The sequence below is a fragment of the Ursus americanus genome, chromosome 16 (assembly GCF_024610735.1).
Source record: "Ursus americanus isolate L20-20 chromosome 16, mUrsAme1.1.p, whole genome shotgun sequence".
Lineage (NCBI taxonomy): Eukaryota > Metazoa > Chordata > Mammalia > Carnivora > Ursidae > Ursus > Ursus americanus.
In genome coordinates, this window is record NC_142142.1 from 5,206,206 (window position 1) to 5,233,290 (window position 27,085).

The 27,085-nt window shown below is 42.8% G+C and overlaps 3 protein-coding genes across 3 annotated transcripts; all 3 read left to right on the forward strand.

Moving 5' to 3' along the window:
• The first annotated feature begins 5,402 nt into the window (after nucleotides 1-5,402).
• LOC148108740 (hemoglobin subunit epsilon-1) lies at nucleotides 5,403-6,967 on the forward strand. The gene is made up of 3 exons (XM_087868536.1): nucleotides 5,403-5,554; nucleotides 5,678-5,900; nucleotides 6,740-6,967. Exons 1-3 carry the CDS (start codon nucleotides 5,463-5,465, stop codon nucleotides 6,866-6,868), a joined length of 444 nt encoding a protein of 147 aa, XP_087724662.1. The 5' UTR covers nucleotides 5,403-5,462; the 3' UTR covers nucleotides 6,869-6,967.
• Nucleotides 6,968-16,434: 9,467 nt separating this feature from the next.
• On the forward strand, nucleotides 16,435-16,731 carry LOC123803745 (hemoglobin subunit epsilon-like). Its single transcript, XM_087868521.1, has one exon. It carries the CDS (start codon nucleotides 16,435-16,437, stop codon nucleotides 16,729-16,731), a length of 297 nt encoding a protein of 98 aa, XP_087724647.1.
• A 5,321-nt stretch (nucleotides 16,732-22,052) lies between these two features.
• LOC123803737 (hemoglobin subunit epsilon-2) lies at nucleotides 22,053-23,431 on the forward strand. The gene is made up of 3 exons (XM_045815395.2): nucleotides 22,053-22,144; nucleotides 22,256-22,478; nucleotides 23,303-23,431. The coding sequence occupies exons 1-3, from the start codon at nucleotides 22,053-22,055 to the stop codon at nucleotides 23,429-23,431; spliced, it is 444 nt and encodes a 147-aa protein (XP_045671351.2).
• The last annotated feature ends 3,654 nt before the right edge of the window (nucleotides 23,432-27,085 follow it).

A 27,085-nucleotide genomic window follows, 5' to 3' on the forward strand; every position in this document is an offset into this window, starting at 1 on the left:
AGATATAATGTGTGCATTAATCATATGCATATATACATATGTATATATATATTTGTTTTATGTAAATGTTTTTTTCTCACAACTCTATGATACAACTATTATTGTTGTTACAAATTTTATAGATTAGCATCTCTGATCACACCTTCCTGTACTTTCTCCCTCACTTCATCTGTGCCTACATTGGACTTACTGTCATTCCTTGAAAATCCTAAGCATCCTCCCACTTCAGAATCTTTATATTTGCAGCTCCCTATGCCTTAAATATTTCATGATGGTTCTGTATGAATTGCTCCCTCATCATCTATTGGTATCTTCTCATGAGTCCCTTTATTAAGAACATTCTTGCCATACTTTTTAAAGTAGCAATATCATTCCACCCTTGTTGCCATCATACTCAATCCAGTGTTCTCTTCCTCCGTGCACTTAGCATCACTGGCATATTCCATGTGTCCTACTTGTTCAGTTACTTTTGTCTAATTCCTCCTGCTATTCACTCCATGAAGACAGTGACTTTGTTTTTCTCACTTCTGTGTTCTTAGCGTTTGTGCGGTGTTGAATGAATGGTCAAACATGGACACAACTAGAAGTACAAAGAATATAGACACACACCCACTGTTGTACGTGTACAAAGCAATTGGCAGAACAGTGCTGGAAGTAGGAAGGCCAACTAGAGCTAGTCAGACCCCAGCAGGCAGGACCTTGATCGGATTCTTGAGTTCCAAGATGTGGCCCAGTTGTAGGTTGACATAGGCTCTTGAAGGCTTATTCTAGCCAAAATAAAAGGCACACAGACAAAAATAGAAAACAGGGTACTTATTTATTATTCTGCATTGAGATTTACAACTGGAATACTCATGTCTATTAAATAATAAGTTCTTTCCTGACATCAATCAGATAAAAGGAGAGGGAACAAATTGTGCAGGCAGGTATCTGGGTGCAATCATGCCAAGTGACCCTCTTTCCAATGGGATTAGATGTGGCTTATTCATCCATCGGCATAACAAGTCTAGCCATGGCATGGACATAAAGGTTATGTGAGGTTCAGAACATCTCTAGACTCCAAGCCAACAAAAGAGATCTTCCTTTTCCTATTCTTTCCTTATTGGTCAACTACGTAATGATTGGTATCTTTATCTTTATACATCAGAACATTTCATAAGATTATAAGTAAGAGCTTCTGGCCTGGAAGTCATTGTCTTTTTCAAGTGACTTTGAGTGTCTCTTTTTGTCACTAAATTTATCTTTTGATCTCAGTTGAATTTAGAGAATGCAATTTATTCCCCTAGCTTCCTAGGCCTTGCACATTATCTAGTCACTGCAACCTTCATATTCTGACAATACTCACATATTTGTGACCACACACACATACATATTACCCAGAGCATATTTATCAGGCACTTCTGAGCAGTTAATCTTGCAAGACCTTCAAACACTAGCCCACAATCTCTTGCATTTATTGACTTGTGTAGGAACCAAGGATGGGGTCTTTGTAGACAGTAAGAGAAGCACTGTGGCTTTCACTGTCTTTAGTGTCTTAGTTCCCTCCTTTGCCACAGGTCTGTGTAGTCTTGAGCTCTTATCTGTGCCCACAGTTGCTGACCCCACCCAGCTATCACCAGCTCAAGTCTCTAGAAGGAGAAAAACACTGGATCTGCCTGTCCCTGTGGATTAAAAACAAAACAAAATGAAATAAAAGCCCCCCAAATTCCAGAAAGCAAATGAATTAACAGACCTGAAGAAGAAGAAGAAGAAGAGGAAGAAGAAGAAGGGGAAGGAGAGGAGGATGAGGACAAGGAAGAGGAGAATGAGGAGGGGGAGGGGATGAGGAGGAGAAACAAAAATAAAAACAAAACAAAACATGAAAAAATCAATTAGTCAAACAGGGACAGGGAGAGGGTGGGGACCTTAGGGTCTGAATCAGCTGGAGTACAGAGAAGTGCTACATTAGCTCGCTGGCCCAGGAATCTAGGAGAAATTCCTTTCCCTCACAGATGCCTCAAGCTCAGGAAAATAGGGGCGGTGGGAACTTCGTTTCAGAAAGAACCCTCCTGGGACTAGAATTAGTAAGGGCTACAAAGGGGTTAGGAGAGGAGTTATCACTAACTGCCCCCACTAGGTCTACAAAACAAATTGTGCTTGTTTCTCATAATTTCTCACGGTGGGTGATCTTGTTAATGGATGGGGTCCAGCCATAACCATTACTGCTTCCATTTAAGCCCTGCTTACTTACCAAACTTCAAATTTATACTTTTCCAGAGAGATGTAAATTTTCTATTCAGGAAACATGCTATGCCATAGCTTCAATACTGAACACCCAAAGTCCTGAAGATAGTAGCATGCCTAGTTAAAAAAAAAAAAAAAAACTCTAATGTTTCGTAGAATTCAAAAGTCACCAAGTCTAAGACTTCCCAATCTTCTAGTAGCAGACGTGGAAGCTTAGTGTAAAATTGGATCTTCTCCATCACTTCTATATACAAGATTCTAAGCCCTCTACCTAGAAGAGTCCCATTTGAATCAACCCTAGATAGAAATCTAAATACTGGGTTTAAGCATGCTTCAGAGGTACTCTACTTGAACAAAGTTTATTAAATCATTACTCAACTTAGGTCTCAGGTCAGAACCATGGGATATGGACCAATAACCCATGGTAGTGCAGTAAACTGAAGGGAAGGAAGATTAGAAAACACTGGCTCTAATAATAGAGTCACTCCTTCACAGTATTTTTTCCTATGTTTTTCTTAGTTCACAGAGTACATTAGGCAATATTATTTGCAATAAACGGGGGAAAAAAAACCCCAAGAATTCCCTGTTTTTGAAAACAAATCACAAAAATAGATGAAGGCAACTTTAGTTAAGGTGAAAAAAGCATCAAGGAAAGCAAGAAAATAGACCTACATTTCTGAAGAAATGGGAAATTTATGACTGTCTAAGCTGCCACATTCAAGTTTCAACCTTCCTGTCTATCATGTAGAAAAGTGTGCAGTAACTGGATGGTTCCGGCTCTCCGTTTCCTCTCCCTCTTGCTTAATTAACATTCACGCACATCTTTGGCTATGCTTTAGGCACAGTTATCCCAGAGGTCAGTCAAACCGCTGATGTCCCTGTCAGGAGCTGCCAAGTGGGAGGAATCACTCTGAGAAAAAAAACCCAGCTCTGGTTGACTAACCTACAGTCTGTGAGAGATGGTGCCAAGAAGGTGGCATGGGACTTAAAAAGCAGCCATGTTGCCTGACGCCAGTATGGTCTATTCTCTCATTCCTTCCGTGAACAGAAAATGTTCAACTGGCTTCCTGCATGACAGCCACAAGCATCTCCTGCTACTCATGGTAACCAGCTTATTCTAGGCGGATGACGACTCAGGGAACCTTTGATAGATACCATCTTTTTCTGTTATGAGACTCTAAATTCAGATGCGTAATGGAAGCCGACTGATAGCCTCTCTAATCAAGAGTCCTACATAGCTTTTGATAGCTTCAGTGGTTTATAAACCCTGTCTATGGTTTTCCACTTTTAAAACTCAAAAATTGAAAAAAAAAACTCATTTGTGGTAAAGAATAATTTTTGGAGTAATTTTTCTCAGATAATACTATGAAAACCATGTAGTGAGGCCAAAGACCTAGTTTACCTACCAACAGCATGACTTCTATAATCCACAGAACAGCACCTAAAGATACAATATTTGACTCATAGGGTTTATACGTGTCATAAATTAACTAGCAAGATTCAAGAAAGAATTTAATCTTCCTTGCCGAAAAGAGACATCTTAAATTTCTTCAAATCCTTCAGAGAGCTTACGAAGGGGCAAATGCCAGAGAACACCTGAGAGGCAGGAATTAATGTTTATCAAAATTTGGAATTTCTTTTTAAAAATCCTTTTAATTTAAATACCTGAAGACATAACACGTTTTTTTTACCTTATTAATTTTTAATTTTATATATAATAAATATTCTTACTGTTTACTTTTTCTGATGAGTTAATCTTTCTGATCTCTCTGGATAATCATGTCACTTATCTCTACACTTTGGGTTTTTCTTCCAGGAAAGGGAGATAATAAAGATATTTCATAGGAGAAATAAGTAAAATATTTCAAAATGGGCAGCTAAGATAATTTAGCTTAAATTCAACAAGCACCTAAGCTAAGAGACTACACTCAGGCAACCTGACTGACTTCAGAATCAGAATTCATAAGCCTTGCATTAAGCTACAGATATGCTGTCTTTCAACCTTGTCATGTATACAGTCTAGCCCAGGGAGGTTTTCCTGACTTTCTTAGGAAGGGAAATGCTAGTCCATTAAAGACCGAAACTTAACTATACAATTATAGAATGCCTCTCCTCCAACATTCCTTATCACCATACCAACAGGATTCCAGACTAATAACTAGGAATTGCAATTGAAAAAGGTTCAAGGTGCAGACTCCATTTCATGCTGAGTTTTTAGGGAAGCCCAAAGATAAGAGCAGCATCAACAAACAAAAGAGCACTAGAAGCATTTGAAGCCTCTGGCGCCTATGGCCTCCGGAAACATTAAACATACTCCAACCTCTAGCCTGATTAACCTAACAGTTCATCTATTTCTCAGCTTGATCACAAGTCCTGGTTTTAAATAATTGCAGACTCCTCGGCTGTCTCGCTGATTAAAGAAGCATAGTGGACAGAAGATCAAAAGGAGAACTCAGGGAAATCTCCCCAAAGTAGCCAGTTTCCCCCAAAGTCACAGAGAAATGGACAGAGAGAGGGTTCCAGGGAAGCATAGGATGTACGTTTATTCTTTCTGTCCTCTCTATGAAATTGCCCTCAGGTATTGTACTTTGGGACTGAGGTCTTAGTCTTATTGTGGATTGCTGTCACCCTGTCCAGCTGCCTCAAGGAATCATGTATGTGTTTTGTCTCCTTTGGAAAACTAAGAACCAGAGGCTTGGTTATAATCCACTCCTCAAGTAAGTTAAACCTGGCTGAGAGTCTGTGTCAACAATTGTATTTTTTTTTTTTCTTCTTGGCTCTGTTCTTGTCCCTGTCACCGTCTTTAACCCAAATATTAAAACTGTTTTGGCTGGAACTCTTGCCCTATCTTGGGCTTGGCTCCTCTCTACAGGTCTTTCTTGGAGAAGAAGAAAGGGAGAGATGGAAGTCATCTTGGAGGGTCACATGGAGGGAGAAGAGGGTGAAAAGGGGAATGAATGGAAAATTGTGTTGAGGACAGAGGAGGAGCGAACAAAGGAAGGCTCTCTCAGGAACCAACACACATTATCACAAGTTCAGTGAACATTCTTCATTGCTGACCCTTTCCTGACCTGACTCCACCCCTGAGGGACACAGCTCAGCCTGACCAATGACTTCAAAGAACTTGGAGGAACAAGGGCCCAGAAGGTCAGCAGTAAAGGATAAAAGGGGACAGCTTCTTGCAGCAGCACACACCTGCTTCTCTCTCTGAGTGCCTGTAAGCTCCCAGACCTGACATCATGGTGCATTTTAGTCCTGAGGAGAAGGCTGCTGTCACTAGCCTGTGGGGCAAAGTGAATGTGGAAGAGGCTGGAGGCGAGGCCCTGGGCAGGTAGGCACTGGGTTTCAAGGCATGGGAAAGGGTGGTGAATAAGAGCCTGGCCAATTGACCAGAAAATTCCTCAAGATTTTTGGAAGTCTTTGATTTTCCATCTGCTATGGTCCCATCACATAGGCTCCTGGTCGTTTACCCCTGGACCCAGAGGTTCTTTGACAACTTCGGCAACCTGTCCTCTGCCTCTGCCATAATGGGCAACCCCAAGGTCAAGGCCCATGGCAAAAAGGTGCTGACTTCCTTCGGAGAGGCTATTAAGAACATGGACAACCTCAAGGGCACCTTTGCTAAGCTGAGCGAGCTGCACTGTGACAAGCTGCACGTGGATCCCGAGAACTTCAGGGTGAGTCAGGAAATGCTCATGTGCTCTTTTATTACTTTTCACTTCAGGATAATAATGGCAGTTGAGTCTTTGATCGGAAAGACTAACAAAAACTTCAAAAATTATGGGTCGAACTCCAATGGGCGTAACCAGGACCACCTCGATTCAGGACTAGTGACAGAAAAGGGCTATTAGCAGCCAGAGTTTGCTTAAAACTTTTCAAGAACTTTTGTCAGAGCTGGATGTTTTCATCCTAGAGAACAACATCAGAGAATAGCAGACATGTTCAAGGAGGAATGGAATTGGCATTTGGTAAATAAAGGCCTGTCTCAAGGAAGGAGAAATATCTTATTTTATGTGGGTCCTGATGACGAAAGTTTAGGGAGAGATTTGGGGGAAAATTTTTTAGACAGACTTCTCAAAGGAATATACAACAAGTTCTCTAAAATATATTAAATTACCTGTCAGTATTGTTATCAAATGGAGGCTTGTTCTTGCACTGATTGGAGACTTTAAATAAACTCAGTCTGAGGACACATGCAGCCCTAAAATCCCATTATTACAGGACTTAGTCAATTGGTAGATAAGAGAGAGAGAGGGAGGGAGGGAGAGATGCAAATAAAAACGGTGGCATGGGAGAGAGGATGGGAATATAGGGAGGCAGGGTGTTGACTGGAGAGCTCAGAATCATTGCATTGAATTTAGGGACTAGCCGATCCGAGCTTTTTGCAGGCACACCCTTGAGAGCAGTCGACGTATGGAGTTGGCAGGGAGTATAGGTATTGAGCCACTTTTTCTGCAATTCTTTTTGAGACCTTCTACTCAACATGCTACTTGTCGTTTTGTCTTTCACCTAACAGCTCCTGGGCAACGTATTGGTGATCATTCTGGCTTCTCATTTTGGCAAGGAATTCACCCCCGATGTGCAGGCCGCTTGGCAGAAGCTGGTGGCTGGTGTTGCCACTGCTCTGGCCCACAAGTACCACTGAGTCCTCTTCCCCGTTCAGCAGTAGCCTTCTGTGTCCCCAGTGTCCTCCTTCTGCATATGGGGATTTGGGTTTGGCCTTGAGAGCACAGCTTCTGTTCAATAAAGTTCATTCTATTCAGGAATCAGAAATTAATACTGTGTCTTCTCCATCTTTCGCTCTTGTGTTAAAGGAGAGAAGTTTCATTGGCCAAGGGGTGGGGGGAGACATAGGAAGACATAAGAACTCCTTTGGGAAGACAGACATTATGGGAGGATTCTAGAGGGTCTGGGTGGATGCTAGAATGGGGAAGTTTTCTGGGTTGGGGAAAGGGTTAGTTAAGCAGGCAGGGATTTACGGGGCAGTGTGGCAAAAACTTACTGTAGAGGGGAAGGAAGGAGGTGCTAAGCAGTGCCTCAGGAAAAACAAGATATTTTGTGGTACATGTCTCAGCTTTAAAACCTTTGCAGGGGTCTAAGGTCCAGGGTAGGGTTACTTTTTCATTTGCTTTAATGTACATATTGAATCATCTAACTTATCATATATCTTGTGAGAGGCTGAGTTGGTCATAAGAGGATAAGTTGAGGGATGGCTGGGAGCTTTCCAGAGAAATCTCCATTAACCAACAATAACCTCTTCTTTCCCAAAGGGTTCCACGGTCTCAATGGGGAGCCAAGGCTAAGACACAGGAAATCACTGTGTGTTATTTTATAATCGAATGTAACATGCACTAAAATAAAATTGGAGTTAGGATACTGTATGGATTTGGGGGAGGGGAGAATGACCAAGACTTCAGGTAGCAAACAAGATACTAACAAAGGCTCATAGTCTAAAACCAGTAAGCTGGGGCTTAGTGACTTGCAGGAAAAGGGTTTTCTGGAAATAAAGGAGACAATAAGACATAGGTAGAGCATTAGGAAAGACAAGATAACATTAGGCCTTGAATATAAAAATAAAAACTCTTACTATGCTTTTGGCAAGAATAAACAATAAATATCTTTAGAACTATAAGAACTCAAGGAATAGGGGCGCCTGGGTGGCACAGCGGTTAAGCGTCTGCCTTCGGCTCAGGGCGTGATCCCGGCGTTATGGGATTGAGCCCCACATCAGGCTCTTCCGCTATGAGCCTGCTTCTTCCTCTCCCACTCCCCCTGCTTGTGTTCCCTCTCTCGCTGGCTGTCTCTCTCTCTGTCAAATAAATAAATTAAAAAAAAAAAAAAAAAGAACTCAAGGAATAGTAGTTAGAGGGCAAGTAATCAATTCACACAAAATGAATTCAAAATTGCAGAGACTAGACATGGATGTTATTTCAAAGCAACAGACATAATGGTCTAAACCAAAGAAGAGCAGTGAGATCTGCAAAAACATGAAGGATAAGCAGAGGTAGAGTGAGGAAAAGATGGTATCTGGCTGGCTGGAGTGGATGACAAGGAAGGAGCTGGGAGTCGATGACGGAAATCTCCCAGCCTGGGGGTGGGGGGGCTGAGAGGGGTGGAATCTAAGAAGAGGCCTTGCACTGACTTGGGGACACTCGTGAGGAAGTGGCATGAAGTGAATCACTCTTGAGGGAGTCATTGCTAGGTTGCTTAGGGAATCTTGACCTCCAGGCCTTGAGTCAAACTCACATCAAGGCTCAAGACCTTCACACTTGATAAGTTAAAGCGTCGTATCTTGGCAAATTCAACTCTCAGGCATTTCATTGCCCCTGCGCATTGATCAGAATTTGTCCTGTGAATTACCTTCTGATTTGGGCTCACGTCTCCACAATAGCGATGAGAGGCAAATGATTACTTACTTGCAGGCTGTCCACAGCACTGGTCTCTGAGCCCTGTAGCCTCTCTTTATGCCCCTCAGCAAAGGAAACAGAAGCTATTCCCAGCACTACATCTTTCACCCAGTCAGTCAGTCAGTCAGTCAGTCAGTCAGTCAGTCAGTGTCTCAGTCAATAACAAACATGTATTTTTAATAGATCAATCTCATTGCCTCTTTCTTGCCTTCAACTCTGACTCTGGCTCTGCCTATCATGGGGTCAAGGACAGTGATGATGGAGTGGTGGGCAGAAGATACATTATTTATCCCTTAAGGGATTGAATTTCAATGTTACCAGTCCAAGACCATTTAAATGATAACAACTTCGTAGTTAACACACACAGGTGCGTATGCACATGCAGACACAGGTCTAGATGACTCAAATTCTTTTTTTTAAGCTTTATTTATTTAGTTTAGAGAGAGAGTGAGCACAGGAGGGAGGGGCAGAGGGAGAGGGAGAGAAAGTCCCAAGGAGACTCCCCAGTGAGTACAGAGCCCAACACAGGGCTGTGTCTCAAAATCTGAGATCACGACCTGAGCTGAAACCAAGAGTCAGATGCTTAACTAGCTGAGCCACCCAGGAGCTCCTCCGACTTTAAGTAGAGGAAAAAAGGACTAATTGTTGATAGGCAATAAGAGCCATGTGAGCAAAATAACGTCACGATGAACAGGATATTCTTGGAATATTAAGAGTACAGGGGTTTAGAGATGATGTCATTACCAGGATGAAAATCCTGTAATGGCTTCTCACTCTACCACTGAAGACAAATCGCGAGTTACTAGGTTTCTGCTTCCTGCAGCCACATTTCCTGCCTATCCGCATCCTTACCTTTACATGTCACCCATTTCAGCCCATTATTCATGTTCCCACCATACCAAGGGTTTGTCGTTCCTCCCTCAGAGGTGTGGATTCCCTGTTCCAGCTTTTAGACCTTTCACCCCAATATCTCCCCATAACAAATTCCTTCCTTTCATTCTCGCTCCAGCTCAAATACTACTCCTGAGAGGGGCTAATCCTGCTGTGATCATGTCCCTCCCTCATTAAGTCCAGATATTAATTTCTTCATAGCAAATGATAGTAACTGAAGTTATTTTGTAGATTGGCTTAATTATTCATTTTTGATATGTTCCACGCCCGCATTATAAATGTTAAGAAGAAACTTTTCTTCTCTGCCTCATTTATCGTAAATCTCTAGTACTTAGAACAATTATCCAACAAATAGATTTTATTTTATTTTATTTTTTTAAAGATTTTATTTATTTATTTGACAGAGAAGAGACAGTCAGCGAGAGAGGGAACACAAGCAGGGGGAGTGGGAGAGGAAGAAGCAGGCTCATAGTGGAGGAGCCTGATGTGGGGCTCGATCCCATAACGCCGGGATCACGCCCTGAGCCAAAGGCAGACGCTTAACCGCTGTGCTACCCAGGCACCCCCCAACAAATAGATTTTAAGCGAGGGTCTCAGAACACATGAGGAGTGTTTAAAAAAAAAAAAATTCCATGGATGACTTCTGTAATGAAATGACTTTAGAGGTGAGGATTTAGGCAACGTCAAAAGCAATGACTTGGGAGAAAAGGGAAGGATAAAACAGCAATGGACAAGGAGAAATCAACGAACCTTTGGAAGATACTGCCTTGAAAGCATTAAGAGAAAAGCAGGAGTTACAGAGAACTATTGGAAAACTATTTGGGTTTCTGGAAAAGTGGGGAGGTTGTTTACAGACATGAGGGGTCATAGAAATCCATTCGTCTGAGGAGGAGTTAAGCTTTCTCACTTGTGAAAGACTTCAGAAGCTTGGAAATCAGCCTCTGATTCATTCTCTATGGCCAGGTTCGACAATCTGAACCCAAAGGGTTTTAAAACATGATCAAGGTCTACATACACTCATCTCACAGACTTCCTAGTTTACAGACTAAAATCTGGCTCCTTATACCTCCTTCCAATCCACGCATGCCCTTAAATTGAGACTGGTGACAAATTATTATGGCTATAACTGGAAAATAACTACCGATTTCATCATGAATCTCATCTTCCTGGACTTTGTTATCCTCATCTATGAGCAGGCTTTACATGAGGTCACGAAGACTGAAAAGATTTCACTTATGCTATTGTAATGTCGGGCAACCTGATAAGTTAGAGGATAAATTAATCTGGAGACAGACACATCCTGAAATAAAATGGCCACAGAGGAAAATAATCAAGCCAGGTTTCCAAAGCTTCAGGGACCACGATTTGGCAAGTATCAGGCTTTGGCTGTGCTCAAAGTTGCCTCTTGTCTTCCTTCATTTCACTGATCTCTGATCTTAAAAAGAATCCTCTTGGTTTTGCCTCAAATTCTTATTCTTCTTTGCATCGTCTTCATCATTTCTCCAAGAACAGATAACAGTCTCTGAACAATATCAAGTTGAAAGGATGAATTCTCCGAGGGCAGGAATTCAGCTTTCATGTATTGGATTGAGCTCTTTAAGTTTTAGAGTATCCTGTAAGTAACACGGAGGTGGATTCTCAATGTTATTTTTTTAAGGAGTGATCTCAGGGAGAAACAAACAAGCCCATTTCCTAAAGCTCTAAGTGCAGGAGTAATAGACACTGATAGAGAGAGAGAGAAAAAAAAAAAAAATGAACCATTCCTCTTCTCCCTGGAAGTGTGTCCTGTCCCGTCCTATAAAACTGCTTGTTTGAGATGTTCAAAACCAAAGTACTGTAGGTGACAGGGACAGTAGTGGGTGGAATACTGTCAGTGAAGATGGCTTCAGCCTGATCAGAAATGAAATGAAACGGCAAGGGAGTATGGTTCCAACACATGTCAGAGACAGCTCCCTTAATCTGCAGCCTATGCCATGGAATCTTCTGCTGCTCTCTGCACTGAACACATGCTAACACCCTTCTCCCCCAACCTGCCAAACACCTGTATTTCTTGAGACAAATTAGTAGATACGTGAAATTTGCCAGAATGTTGTCTGATGACTCTGAGGAAATATCTTTCGCTTAGGTAGATACGCTATTAAGTGGATTAAAAAACACTGAAGGAACATCCAGTCCTGCCCTAATTCACTCACGTTGCTTCCTTGTGATGTTGAATAGAGGCATTATTACTATTTTAAGATATATTAAATTGTGTGCCCAGTGTAATTTTTTTTTAGAATTTAAAATTTATTTTTTTAATTTAAATTCAACTAGCCAATATATAGTACAATCTTAACAGAATTGAGAAACAAAAAGGGCTGTGGCTTCTTCCCTGTGAAAACCGGCTGAACAACAGAATGATACATTGTCACAGCTCCTCACTCAATGCCTAGGACATTTACAATTCTTCCTTTTTACAGTGTCAATCCATGCTTCATCTTTAGTCTTCAAGACATTGCAGGCTGGGGGTGGGGGGCTTGGATGTGAATTGCATACTGGCTGGGGGATGAGGATGGGTGGGTGCAGGAGGGAAGAGGGGAAAGAAATGGAGTATCAAATTTCACAGGAAGAGCCGAGTCCCTCGGAGGGATGGGTTTTTTAAAAACAGAGAGGTGATATAGTCATTTTGGAAAGCAGTTGGAGAGACCAGATGATGAAGAGAAGGGAGTTAGTGTCATTTTATATGCAGGGAACCAGTCAAAATTACTGTTCAGGAGACTGAACAGGAATAGAATGTTTTAAGAAAATTGATGCGTATGTGGGTGCATACCTGATCAGAGAAGGAGTATAGACTTGGGTGTGGTCAAAGCAGCTTGGTGTGATTTTGAAGAAGTGATTGGGAAAAGGACAATTAGGGCAAAGATTCAGCAGGACTTGAAAAATAATTGGCAGACAGTGGGGAAGTCACAGATAATAGCCGGTTTCCTGTCTAGCGAGTAAGAAAGAAAGGCATCTACTAACAGAAAAAAATGCCTAGATGTCCCTTACTTTGGAGCTGGGAATGAGCATCACCAGTGTCATGGCAATCATGTCATTGAAAAAGTCTCTAGAATGCTCCAACTGACTCAAGAAATAGTTAATGGGTTTTAAAAGACTGAATCTCCTTTCTAGTCCCATTTCACTGATGCTGACTACTAACACTTCTTCCTCAGAATCTTTCCCATATGTGTCCACACCAAAGAGTTCCCCAAATGCGGTCTTCTTGGGTAGGGCATGTAGGATGATGGCTGCTGTGATTGAACAGCATTTGCGAGTCCCTCAGTCACTTATAACACACTAAGCAGAATAAACAGGAGTCACTCATACACCATTAGCATGCAGTCACTCACACACTGTAAACACATTAACTGAGCACCTTCTGTAAACAGTTATAGTATCCAACACTTTTGAATTCCAAATTTGCCCTATTCTCTGCCTATCTAAGACATCACTCTATTTTCTAAATTTAGGTGGCAGGATTTTTTTTTTCTTTTCCTGTGCTGTTTGTTACTCATTTCTCACCTGAGCAATCTCTTCCTTCCATTGACCCTTCTCCCATGCTGTCCTCATTGATTATCTATGAACACGTACACACACACACACACACGCACACGCCCTCAGGATCAGAGTATTTAATATTTAAATAGGCTCTAATATTTCTCAATAGTCGATAAAAGCCATTGAGCAAAATAGTTTCGTAATGAACAAGATATTCTTGCAATATTAATCTAGACAAGAGTACAAATGGATTAGAAATGGTGTCATTCTCACAATTAAAATTCTCTAATGGCTTCTTACTCAAGATAATGAAGGTAATCCTGAAGAGATTTGAGCAGGTGCTATCTCTACCGTCCTCTCTGACCCCTCCCTTCTTTACTATTTCCATATCAACCGCATCGATCCAGTGTTTGTCTGTGTACATACCTGTGTGTGCAGGTTGTGTGTGTGTGACTGTGTGTGTTTGCCTGCCTTGGGGCTTTAGATTTGCTATTCCAACTTCCAGAACTTTTCTTTCTTAATATTTTTCCATGGGAACCTCTTCATGTCATTATGGTCTCAGCTCAAATACTGTCCCTCTCAAGAGATCACTGCTAACGTAATTGTATCTCGCTCACATCAAGATATGAATTTTCCTCATAGCAAATAATAATATATGAAATGATTTTGCTGATCGATTCATTTACTTATTCTATGTATCTTCCCTTTTATAGAATAAAGTTCCAAGAAAGCAGTTTTCCTCTCTGAATTGTCTTAAATCACCTGTACATAGAACAATCAATGGTGCATAGAAGTTCAACGTATTCATCAAAAGGATATTTGAAAACACCTTAGGGGGCTTTTGTGAAAAACCAGCTTCATAGGTGAGAATTTAGGCAACGTCAGAAGGAGTGACACGGGGCACCTGGGTGGCTTAGTTGGTGGAACATGAACCTCTTGATCTCGTGGTTGTGAGTTCGAGTCTCATGTAGGGTGTAGAGATTACTTGAAAAAATAAACTCTTTAAAAACAACAACAGAGGGGCGCCTGGGTGGCACAGCGGTTGAGCGTCTGCCTTTGGCTCAGGGCGTGAACCCGGCGTTCTGGGATCGAGCCCCACGTCAGGCTCCTCTGCTGTGAGCCTGCTTCTTCATCTCCCACTCCCCCTGCTTGTGTTCCCTCTCTCGCTGGCTGTCTCTATCTCTGTCAAATAAATAAATAAAATCTTAAAAAAAAATTAAATTAAATAAATAAAAAAAAAAACAGAAAGAAAGAAATGGGAAGGTTGGAAGGGTGGAACAGCTGCAGACAGGGAGGAGTCAGCAAGCCCTGGAAAGCAGTTGCCCTGAAAGCAAAGAGAGAAGCAGTGGTACCAGATGACTGTTGGACTCACTGTCTGTGTTTCTGGGAGCACGGGGCGGTTGTTCACAGACATGAGGGATCACAGAAATGCATCAGCCTGAAGGACAGTGACTGAGAATCACATTCACTTCTTAAGGCTTTCAGAGGCTTGAACACCAGCCTTTAAGTCGTGCTTCGAAGAGAGGCTCTGCACTGAATACATCAGACGTGGTCAAATATCTGTCCACACTCAACCCACAAAGTTGGGTTGAAGGGCTTGAAGAGCTTGAAGAGCTTCTAATCTGAGTTTCCCTTAGACTCTGTGCACTAAACATTTATTCCAACAGAAATGTTCCCATCTCATCAATAGGGTGTGAGAATTCACAAATTTTTGCTTATTGCTCTAAAGTAGCTATTGAGTTGTGGATAAATTTCATTCTCCTGGCCTTTAAACGTTTCCTGAGTCTCTATCAATGAACAGATATAGGCTTCACATGAGATCATCGGGACTGAAAAGATTTTACAATTTTATAATAATACAATTACAGGCGATCTGTTATGTTAGGAGGAAAATAATTTGAAGATAGAGATTTTCTCAAATTCAATTCACAGGTAACTTTTGATCTGCATTTTTATTCTATCAGCAGGTGTCTAGTCTCAGGGGCAAATAATCAAGCCAGATTTACGAAGTTTCAAGACTCCTGATCAGATAGCATCTGAGGTCATGCATCACTTTCAGAGAGAAAACAATTAGTATGAATTCTGTCACACTGGAAGTGTGTCCTGTCAAAATCTGTAGCGAATTAGAAATAAAATTATCTAAAGTGCAGTGATGTCTTAGCTATGACTATGGGGACTATTAGAGAAAAAAGAATTTCTGCCCCTTTGGAGGTTTTTTAAATTAAATTAACTTAATTTATTTGACAGAGAGAGAGAGAACACAAGTAGAGGGAGCGGCAGAGGAAGAGGGAGAAGCAGACTCTCTGCTGAGCAGGGAGCCTGATGTGGGGCCCGATGCCAGGACCCCCGGATCATGGTATGAGTGGGAGGAGGATGCTTAACCAACCGAGCCACCCAGGTGCCCCTAGAGTAGTTTTACAACACATGAGAGAAAGCAAAGGAAGTGCTTCCTGATGTAAATTCTCAGGCTAACACCAGCTGAAAAGTGGACCCAACATTTATCAGAATTGGCTCTTTAAAGTCAGCAAGACCTGCCAGTGAACCTTCTACCATTGTTTTCATCGAGATGGAAGAGCTACACCAAACCAAAACCCTGGGCCCCCAGCCAGAACACACCCTTGTGCTGTGGGAAATGTACATAGTTGGTTGTAGACGCAAATACAGAGATAAACCATTTTTCCAGACAAGCAGACATGCTTTACTTTAAATGGGCACATAGATAATAAGATGTGTGGTCCAATATATTATTACTTAACAGTACTCTATTCTTGCAATCAAGCTGATGCTTTATGGGAACCATTTCCCCCTGACTATGTGAACAATAGGGACCATGGGCCAGATTTGACCCACAAGAGATCCAGTCAAGGTCAATAGGTCACTATGCCTGTGGCAGTCACTCCTAACTGAAGGAGACTTACACTGAAGCCATCACAGCTCCTGTACGAGTAGCCAAAGAAATCTAAACTCTCCGAACTTTCCAGATTCGTGCCCATGTTTCAGCTTTAATCGAAGGACACGTCTGGGAGAGTGACAAGAATTTCAGGGAAGACTGGCAAAGAGCACTGAAATTTTCTGTCGTGGGGTGGAGAAAGAGTAGCTAAAAGAAAAAGTGAATAGAGAAATTTTCATAACTGAGTTGAACAGGGCACAACACACACTCAGTGGGGTGGGGGGACTCCAAGACGCTATCACAGATGTAAGTTACCACAGAACTCTTCTGTGCCTAGATACCCCAACTGTATTCAGAGTCTAGGCTTAATCCATAGCCTCGTGGAATCAGGGGAAGCAAGGGGACAATAACTCATGCATGGCGAATAAAAGGCCACCCATTCTAGCAGCAGGAAATAGTTACTTTTGACACATCTGTGATTACCAGTAAGCTCCCAGACCAGACACCATGGTTCACGCTACGGCTGAGGAGAAGGATATCTTTGCAAGCCCATGGGGCAAGGTGCATGTGGAAGAGGTTGGGCAGACACGTTCTCGGGAACATTTGCTCTGCCTCTGCCATCATGAGAAACTCCAAGGGAAGTTCCGTGGCAAGGTGTTGACTTCCTTCAGAGAAGCTACAAGGAACCTGGACGATCTCAAGGCCACTTTTGTCCGGTTGAGTGGGCTACCCTGGGACATGCTCCAGGTGGACCCTGGGACCTTCAGGGTGAATCCAGGAGATGCTCAGATCCTCTTGCTCTGAACCTCGGGATGCCTCAGACAGCTGAGCACCGACCTGACTGCAGCCAAGGATGGCTGTGGGAGGGGGGATATTTGGAAACACTGGCGTTGAGAGGACGGAACTAAGCCCAAAGGGCCTAAGGAGTGCTTCTCAAAAATCTAGAGGGACTCATTTGAACTCTATGGGCTTTTAGAAGAGACTTGTATAGACTATTGGTAAGTGCAATGGTCTGGAAGGAACTTGAACTTTACTTTTTATTTTTGACTTTTTTCCCTCTGGGAGGCAGAAAAAAACAAAGCCAAGGAGAAATATCTATGCAGGCGTATGCTGGTTCTATATAAAGAAGGAACCTAGGGTTCACGAATCTATTGCTAAGGTTATTCACATATTGGCTGGATATTGGTACAAAATTGCCCCCAGAGACCCATTTCAACCTTACATCCTATAAATCCTGAAATGGGGCAGAGTGTCCCTGAGGGAGGGAAATGGCAAGAACATGGGGCTTGGGGTGCATATGGAAAGGAAGCCATGAATTTTTGTTTTTCAGCCCACAAAATATGAGGGTGGTGGTGGTGAGAAGAAAGAAAAAGTGAAATCATGGCCACGTACTAGTCTTGCAGGGCAAACACACTTGTGTTAGTGACCAAGCAAGACGCTAGGCTTGAAGGAAATTGTCATTGGTGTGGTTCTGAATGGGAGCTGGGTGGCCAGGTACCTGGAGGCCCGCGGGGCACTATGTTCATTGTACCCATCTATTTCCTCTTGCCGCCTCCACAGCTCCTGGGAAACATGCTCGTGACTGTTTTGTCAGACTATTTTGGCGAGGAATTCACCCCCTAGGTGCAGGCTGCCTGGCAGAAGATGGTGACTGGAGCAACTAATGCCCTGACCCATAGAGATCCAATGGTGTAGAGTCACCAGGAACAGCTTTATTTTCAAACAATAGCAATGGCAGTGGTAGCATTAGTAACAGTAATAATCATAATGGTAATAATAGTGCTCTGCTAAAGAATTCTTCAGTAATCGTCTTCAGTTCTACTTTTCCCATTGCTGTTAAACTCGTAGGAACCCCAGGAATTATATGTTGAATTCTAAGTGTGAGTGTGTGTGTGTGTGTGTGTGTGTGTGTACGTGTGTGCAATTTCCCCATTCAATTTTTGTATGAAGTAAAGATTTTGGCAAGCAAATAAAAAACAAGGCAATGAAAGGAATATGTTCCTGGGCCATACACCTGGGGAGAACATACACTTGGGGGCTCTTCAGGTTAAAGCTGCAGACGTGGGGGGGCTCTGATGAGAGAGGGCTGGTGTCATGGGACAAGAACTCCTCCGAACCTGAGATTATATGGGCCTGAGTGAAGATGCCAGTGAAAACCAAGGATGTGGGTGGAGGTTGAGTACCAGTGTGGGGATTCTTCGGAGGAAAATTAACCCAGGTCTGAAAAGGGCAGGGTCCAGGCAAGGACTGTAATTCCGTTCTCCTGATAAGAGGGAAGCATTTTCTAAAAGCAGCTGGTTTGTCACAAGCCCTTGCAAGGGTAGATTAGGGATGGGAGGGGTTGGAGGTCCGAGCAGGGGGTGACTCTTTTTGAAATCATCCCTTAAGAACTGGCCTTGGGCTTTACGGAAGAACTTTGTGGTTTAAGTGGTCAGAGCTGCTGGGGAATGGTATATTGCTTATGTGTCATCAGGAGAGACCGTGTCCCAGGGGGCAGATTCGCTGCAGTGTTTCAGAGAAGGGACTTCCCCGTGAAGCACTCAGAGAGGAGGGGGTTTGGGTGGGAAGATGAGCCGGAAGAGGCTGAGAAGGCAGCTCAGGGAAGCAGATGAGCTCTTCGAGATCAAAAGGAAAAGGAAAGGAATTGCATAGAGCCACAGGGAGGCTAGATCACAGGAATATCCGACTGGCTGGACGTTAACTCGGGGTTATAAGCAAGGCTGTAGCGTGGTAAGCCTGGCTGTGGGTGCTGGGCAGATTAGCGATCAAGCTCACATTGACAAATCTCTACTGGTTTCCGTGCCTTCGTGTAAAATACCCACTCCACCCGCATGTGCCCAAACAGCGAGGCCAGGGCCAGTCGCTCCAACTCTGCTCCCTCCCACTCTTCCCTTAACACCTCTCTCTCAGACCTTGTAATGCCTTCTCTAAAGGAAATCTGTTTCTTTCTTTCTTTCTTTCTTTCTTTCTTTCTTTCTTTCTTTCTTTCTTTCTTTCTTTCTTTCTTTCTTTCTTCCTTCCTTCCTTCCTTCCTTCCTTCCTTCCTTCCTTCCTTCCTTCTTTCCTTCTTTCCTTCTTTCCTTCTTTCTTTCTTTCTTTCTTTCTTTCTTTCTTTCTTTCTTTCTTTCTTTCTTTCTTTCTTTCTTTCTTTCTTTCTTTCTTTCTTTCTTTCTTTCTTTCTTTCTTTCTTTCTTTCTTTCTTTCTTTCTTTCTTTCTTTCTTTCTTTCGCCTTTTCTCTCCAGCCTTCGAGTTTTGCACCTGCCCTTCCTCGCTTCTGGGAGCTTGTTTCACCAAACGACGTATGCCTGGCTCCCTCTTATCATTAAGTCCCTCTTCAAATGTAACTTCCTTTAGAACCTCTATCCTTATATCATTTTTCTCTAGTCACTTGCTACCATGTCATCAGATGCATTTTTTTCTTGTCATATAACACCCATCTGAAATTCTCTTCTTCGCTGATTTAATTCTCAGTGTCGGTCTCCTCTGCCCCCTAGAATGTGAGCATGGCACTATATACACTTTTTATTTTTCAAGAACCCCAGTTTTTAGAACAATCCATGGCATGATTGGACTCAGTAGATATTTATTTTTTATTTCTTTTTACCTTTGTATTTTTAGATTTTATTTATTTATTTGAGAAGGAGAGAGTGAGAGAGAGAAGGTGAGCCCGGGAGGAGGGGCAGCAGGTGAGGGAGAAGCAGGTTCCCCGCTGAGCAGGGACCCCCCCCTCCCCATGCAGGGCTCAATCCCAGGACCCTGAGATCTTGACCCGAGCTGAAGGCAGACACTTAACCAAATGAACCATCCGGGTGCCCCAATATTTGCTTTTTAAATATGTGATAAATAACTGTAAAACTGTTAGATGACCACAGTGATGGGCTAGCATTGATGTGATAAGCTTCTGGACAACAGTGCGAACCGTGAGCGTGGAAGTCAAGTGAAAGTGTGGAACAGCCATGAAGGAGAGAAATCAGAAAGTCTTGGAAAGTAATTGTCTAGAGAAGATGAGAGAAAAACAGGAGTTAGAGGTAATTGCCATAATCACTGTCTGGTTTGCTGGGAAGATGGGAGGCTGTTTGCCAACATTCAGAGTCGCAAATGTCCCTGAGTCTGACGGGTTGCAGTGTGTGCGCACTGGGGAGACAAGCACCAGGGCCATGGGAGAGCATGGACCCTGAGACCATTCCCTCAGACCATGCCCATGGCTGAGGGGAGGTGGGATTCCTGGCTGTGGCCAAAGTTTCCTTGCTTTTCTTTCATTTCATTGACTTCTTCCCTTGAAGAAATCTTTTTGGGATTGAGTCACACTTTTTTTTTTTTTTTTTTTAAATATCTCTGTACCAAAGTGTTCACATCATCATAGTTTGGGACTGCGAGCAATTCTGTCATGGTAAACTAGCTCTGGCACCTTAGCAATTCTTATCCAGATTGTATTACTTTTGTTTTGCTTTGTTTTGCTACATTTTATTCTTTTGATCATTTTGCTACTTTTAAAAGATATTTTTCAAAGGCATTTCTCAAATGCTGCGAATTCAATTAGCTCTTTATGAATGACATAGGTGGTGGTAATAAGAAAAACCCTGTATTTCAGAAGGCACCACAGTAAACTGCCAAGCATGGTAAGGGCAGAACAATCCACATTTTAAATGTAAGTTTTTTCCAAGATGAATTGATAAAAATTCTCAATGTCTCAAAGGATTTCTTTTCTTTTCTTTTTTTTTTTTTTTGAGATTTATTTATTTATTCGACAGAGATAGACAGCCAGTGAGAGAGGGAACACAAGCAGGAGGAGTGGGAGAGGAAGAAGCAGGCTCATAGCGGAGGAGCCTGATGTGGTGCTCAATCCCATAACGCCGGGATCACCCCCTGAGCCGAAGGCAGACGCATAACCGCTGTGCCACCAGGCGCCCCAAAGGATTTCTTTTCTAATAGCAGAAATTCAACACTAATACATTGAGTTGAACTTTTTAAATTTTAGAGTACCTTTGTAAATACACATGGAGATTATTTCTTAAACTGTTTTTTTTTGTTTGTTTTTTTTTTGTTTTTTTTTTTTTGGTGGAATTGGTCTTGGGGAGAAACAAACCAGCTTCCTGGAGCTCAAAATGTGGGAGCAATAAACTCTGAGAGAGAAAAAAACAAAAACAAAAAACAAGCCATTCTCTCTCCCTCCGAAAATGTGCCTCGTTTAGACCAATAAGTGCTTGTTTGAGATACACGAGACCAAAGCACCTTAGGTGACAGGGACAGCGGTGTGTGCAATACTGTCAGTGAAGTTTGCCTCTGCCTCATTAGATACGAGGAACAGTTAAGCACAACAAGGGAGTGTGGCTCCAGCAAATGCCAAAGGCACCTGCCTTAATCAATCACCATTGCCAGAGTCTAATGTTCCCTCCACTGAACATGCAATTTTCCCAGTACTCAATTGTGCACTTGCTGACATAGAAGAGTGGATACATGCTATCGGCCAGAGACACTGCTGAGTAGTCCAAGTGAAAAAATGTACTCAAACAAGTACATATATTTTAATAGAACCCAATGACAATAGTGTAATACTGGTTCTCTAAATTATCCAGCTTTTACCTGTCTTGTATCTGAACTGAGGCTAGATTGGAGTCTTTTCTTCTTACAAACACTACAAAACTATGAGCCTTGTCTAAGTTTTAGAAAAAAATGGTGACCCGGAAAAGCCGTGGCTTCCTTTATACCCAAGGTGAACAATGAATGATATCTTGTAATCATCCGATACAATGCCCAACAGATTTCCCATTCTTACTCCTTTTAAGTCCAGTTGTGCCTCATGGTCAGCCAACAAGGTCACCTCAGGGATAATGGGGTGGGGAGCTTGAGATAGGAAATGCCTAGTAGACAGTGGGGAAAGGACAGCAGAATCCCCCTGATAGAGCCACCCAATGCTATCGAGACCCAGATGTCCATCCTGCTGACCCTCCCTTGTCCAGACCCCACCCCTGGTGTGACAACCCACCCTTGACCAATGGTCTCATTTCATTGGGAGAAGTGAGGGCCTGGAAACTAGAAATGAGGAATAAAAGGCCACACAGAGAAGTAACAACACAGACTCGCTTCTGGCACATTACTGGTCACCAGTAAGCTCCCAGACACCATGGTGCATTTTACTGCCGAGGAGAAGGCTGCGGTTGTTAGCCTGTGGGCCAGGGTGAATGTGGAGTTGGTTGGAGGCGAGGTCCTGGGAAGGTAGGCGCTGGAGGGGGGCAGAAAGGCAGAAAGTATTCCTGAAGCAGTATTGGTCAGGTTTCTTACCTGCTCTGACTTCCCATCTCGTCTGTGACTGTGATCGTCCCATAGGCTCCTGGTTGTTTATCCATGGACCCAGAGGTTCTTTGACAGTTTTGGAAACTTGTCCTCTGAGTCTGCAATAATGGGCAACCCCAAGGTCAAGGCCCATGGCAAGAAGGTGCTGACCTCCTTTGGAAATGCTGTTAAACATATGGATGACCTCAAGGACACGTTTGCTGAGCTGAGCGAGCTGCACTGTGACAAGCTGCACGTGGATCCCGAGAACTTCAAGGTGAGTTTTGGGCATGCCTGAGCTTTGTCCTTTCATCCTAGATATTCGCAGTGTGGATATGTTAGAAAACACAGGTAGTTAAGTCTGATCCCATATTTTGGGACATTCTATTTCAAGGAGGGGCTTGATTTTGGTAGGTAGGTTGTTCCAAAGGTCATAGGTAAGACCGATTAGGGTAATTACCATGACCAGTGGAGGCCACTAGCCATCTTACATTTCTGAAAAAATGCATGTGTGAAGAACACTGGCCAAATTGAGTTAAATGTTTTTGGCTGGGACAGTACAATTATAGCAAGAACATCTTACTTTTGGTAACTGAAATTTTCTCCAAAAATGATGAATACATTTCTGCATGATTCTTGAGTTTAGAACCAGGACTAAGCAAGACAAAATAAGAGCAATCTTTTCAATGGACAATCTGACCCCTCTCCCCCTTTAGCAGTGATGAAATGCTCTTGTATACTTGGCTCAAAATTCTTTTTCATCTGAGTGTCCAAACAATTTGAAAGAATGTATGATCTGGGGATGTAGACTATACATATTAAGGCCCCTTGCAGTCCTGTAATCCCTCTAGAAAAGAGAAGCCGTCCATGGTAATGTTTTGGGCTCAGAAGTTGACAGGGCAAAGGAGAGAAGGATAGAGCACAATAGGAGGTACAGGGCTGGGAGTCATATTGACGCGTGTCCAGCATATGATGGTAAACTTTTGTCGGAGCATGGCCCCGAACGTCGCTCAATCTCCTATCAGGAAGAAAATCGATGTGGCCAGCTTGAGGTTTTCTGTTCACTCGGCACTATTTCTTTGTATCCTACTCTTTCCCCAGCTTCTAGGCAACATGATATTGGTCGTCTTGGCAACCCACTTCACCAAGGAGTTCACCCCCCGGGTGCAGGCTGCTTGGCAGAAGCTGATAACTGCCGTGGCTAACGCTCTGACCCACAAGTACCACTGAGGTGCCTACCGGAGGTGTTCCAAGAGTCCCTCTCCTGAAGATGGGCAGGGTGCCCTGCCTCCAGACCTAACTGCTATATAATCAAGTAAAATAAAAATTGTGCTCTGTAATGAATATCCTTATCTTCTCTCTTGGTTTTTATCTTTAATGTTAATTCAGCTAAAAGAAAGCACTTCTTTAGGGAAGGAGGTTATTTGGGGGAGAATAGAGAAGAGATGCATAAGATTCTGCAAGATAAGAGTGGCTTCAGGGGCGCCTGGGTGGCTCAGTTGTTAAGCGTCTGCCTTTGGCTCAGGGCGTGATCCCAGAGTCCTGGGATCAAGCCCCGCTTCCGGCTCCTCTGCTGGGAGCCTGCTTCTGCCTCTCCCACTCCCCCTGCTTGTGTTCCCTCTCTCGTTGGCTGTCTCTCTCTCTCTGTCATCTAAATAAATAAAATCTTAAAAAAAAAAAAAAAGAGTGGCTTCAGGGGGCAGTTACTTCTAGGAAGGGAAAGTGGACTCTTGAGCTGAATAGTGGCTCCAGGGCAAGGGAGCGAATGGAGGTACTCTTGGGAAATGCAAGAAGATTGTTGATAGAGTGAGTAGGGGCACATTAGAACCCCAAGTAGGGGACCTGTCTAGGCTGCTATTTTTATAATCTCCGAGTTTTTTGATGCTATATTTCACTTATATTAAATAATATAAGAAACATGTTTTTATCAGCTGTAACAGGGTAGAGATGGAGCTTCCCAGAGACCCAGGCGAGGACCATGCTCTAGATTTTCCCTAGTGTCTTCAGTGGTATTAATGGAGGAACTATTCCTAAAGCATAGGAACTAACTGCCTTGGTTTGACTCTGTACCCTATCTGCTAGCTCTGTGACCTGGAACATGTTTCCAATTCCATTAAGACTTCAGTGGAGATAAAAGGCCATTTATGTGGGAAAATGACAAATTTAGGAATTAGCATGCTGGGTCTAAGTGACAGAGGAGAAATTAGCCCCTTAAAAGCAGTGCAGTGGGGATGCCTGGGTGGCTCAGTCCGTTAAGCCTCTGCCTTCAACTCAGGTCGGATCCCAGGGTCCTGCATTGGCTCCTTGCTCAGCGGGGAGCCTGCTTCTCCCTCTGCCTGCCCCTCCACCTGCTCGTGCTCTCTCCCTCTGACAAATAAAAAAGTAAAACCTTAAAAAAAAAGCAGTGGGGTGATATAGAATTAGGAACACTACTGCCATGAAAAGCAGGAATAGAAGCTATTATTATAAGCAAAGTACCAGTTAAATTTCCTGCACACAAGAGTAACATAGTGAATAGGGAATTTTAGGGAAACTGATCCATGTATGGGTATAGAACCAACAAGGCAGGGTGTAACTTAGATGTAGCCACAGGAATGTACTGTGATTATAATGAGGGCAAAGGACTGAACTTCACAGAAGCAATGAAACTAAGAACAACTCAAGTAAGAGACCATCGTGGCCAAGATACCACAGGACTTGGAATGGAATGCAGTAGAAAGTGGTGAAGTCACCGATGACAGCCGGGTTCCCTGCCCGTGAATGAAAAGAGGAAAGTCTATTCTCAGGACAGAAAATGCCAAAAGTCTCTTGTTTGGAGCTGGCAATTGAGCACGTCCACTTTTGTGGCCATCACTTCAAATTCTGTGCCCAAGTCCCTGGCATAGAAGTGAAAAGCCAGGGCTTTGGGATTAGCAGTAAAAGATCACATCCAGCCCCATCACCTTGAAAAGTTTGGTGAACATTTTCCAGCATGAATTTCCTTGTTTGTAAAATGGAATAAAAATTCCTACCTCACAACTATGTTCCAAGGTTTTAAGGAGGTCACTTTAAAGTGCTTTGGCTGTCATTATTGAGAAGGTAGTGGTAGCAGTTTATACAATGCACGCTGATCTGTTCCTCTGTGCCCTGTTCCGTTGTGCATTCTCGAACCGACTGTATTCTTTATGAGCTCCAGACCCACATATCTATTTGTTTGGTGGTCCATATCTCATTGCTCAAGAGTGCATCGAATACAGTACGTCCAAAAAAAACCCCAACAGTTTCCTAATCTATTCCTGCTAATCTGTTCCCCATCTAGGGACTAGCACATCATCCATTGCTTAAGCCCGGAAATAGAGATGACATTTTTACCACCCCCACCAACTATAATATCATCTTAACTATTTGTTTCTAATTTATTTTACCCCATAAATCCAGTTATATATGGAAGTCAGAATAATTTTTTTAAAAATACAAATCAAATCATGTCACCCAGGTCCTTGAAGTTTTCCATAGTTTTTCTTCGCTTTCAGGTTAAAGACAGATAATCTGTAACATAGTTTTAAGATCACTCATGGCTCCTTTGCACCTTTCTATCATATAACACTCCCCCTTGTGATTTAAATTACAGTTACATTGTCCTGCTTTTTGCATATAAATCATATACATTGAATCATTGTCTCTAGTTACTTTTTTTTTTTTTTAAGACAGCCTGAGACAGAGTGCCTGTGCATGCAAGTGGACGAGCTGGAGCGAGGGAGAGAGAGAATCTCAAGCAGGCTCCATGCTCAGCGCAGAGCCCACCATGGGGCTCGATCTCACAACCATCATGAGCTGAGCCGAAACCAAGAGCCACCCAGGAACCCCTCTGTTACTTCTTCTTCTTCTTCTTCTTCTTTTTTTTAAAGATTTTATTTATTTATTCGGCAGGATAGAGACAGCCAGCGAGAGAGGGAACACAAGCAGGGGGAGTGGGAGAGGAAGAAGCAGGCTCATAGCGGAGGAGCCTGATGTGGGGCTCGATCCCATAACGCCAGGATCACGCCCTGAGCCGAAGGCAGACGCTCAACCGCTGTGCCACACAGGCGCCCCCCCCTCTGTTACTTCTAATTGACGTGATGTTGTACAATCATCTGTATTTCTGCAAGGGAAGCAGTGGTTGATTCTTTTCATTGTTGTGTAATATTTCATTCTTTCTTTATATCACGATTTATCTCTTCCACTGAATGAGGAACATTTAAGTTGCTAGCAGTTTGGGATCGTCATGCATACTGATGTCACAGTCTTTGGACTCACACAAGCATGCATTTCTGCATTTCTAGAAGAATAATTGCTAGCTCGTAGGCTTTGCATATATTCTGCTTTAGTAGCTACTATCAGATATTTCTAAAGCAGGTGTACATTTTACACTGTCGCCAGCAGAGCCTGAGTTTTATTGATCCACATCCTTGCTAAATTTTGAAATTGTTTCTCTCTCTCCTCCTCTTCTTTATATTCTTTGCCTTCTGACTTCCATCCCACTCCATTCTCTTCCTTTCTGTTGGTTGGTCCCTCCCTCCCTCCCTCCCTCCCTCCCTCCCTCCCTCCCTCTCTCCCTCCCTCCTTCCCTCCCTCCCTCCCTCCCTCCTTCTGTCTAGCTGTGCTAAAGGGTATGTATCTGTAGGTCAATGTAATACTATTTCAAATTCAGAAAAGACTAAAATTCCCTTTGAATCTTCATTTCTAGATCTAACTCTACTTTTTTCCTGAGGACACAACTGGAAATTTCTGCACCTGCATTTTCCCAGAAACCTTGTCAGACTTAATCTGGTTGAATAAGGTAAATCTTCATTGCAAATCCTCTGCATTCTTTCTTGAGTCATATCATAGTTTTAAATAATCACGTTATAGGTCTCCGATATCTTT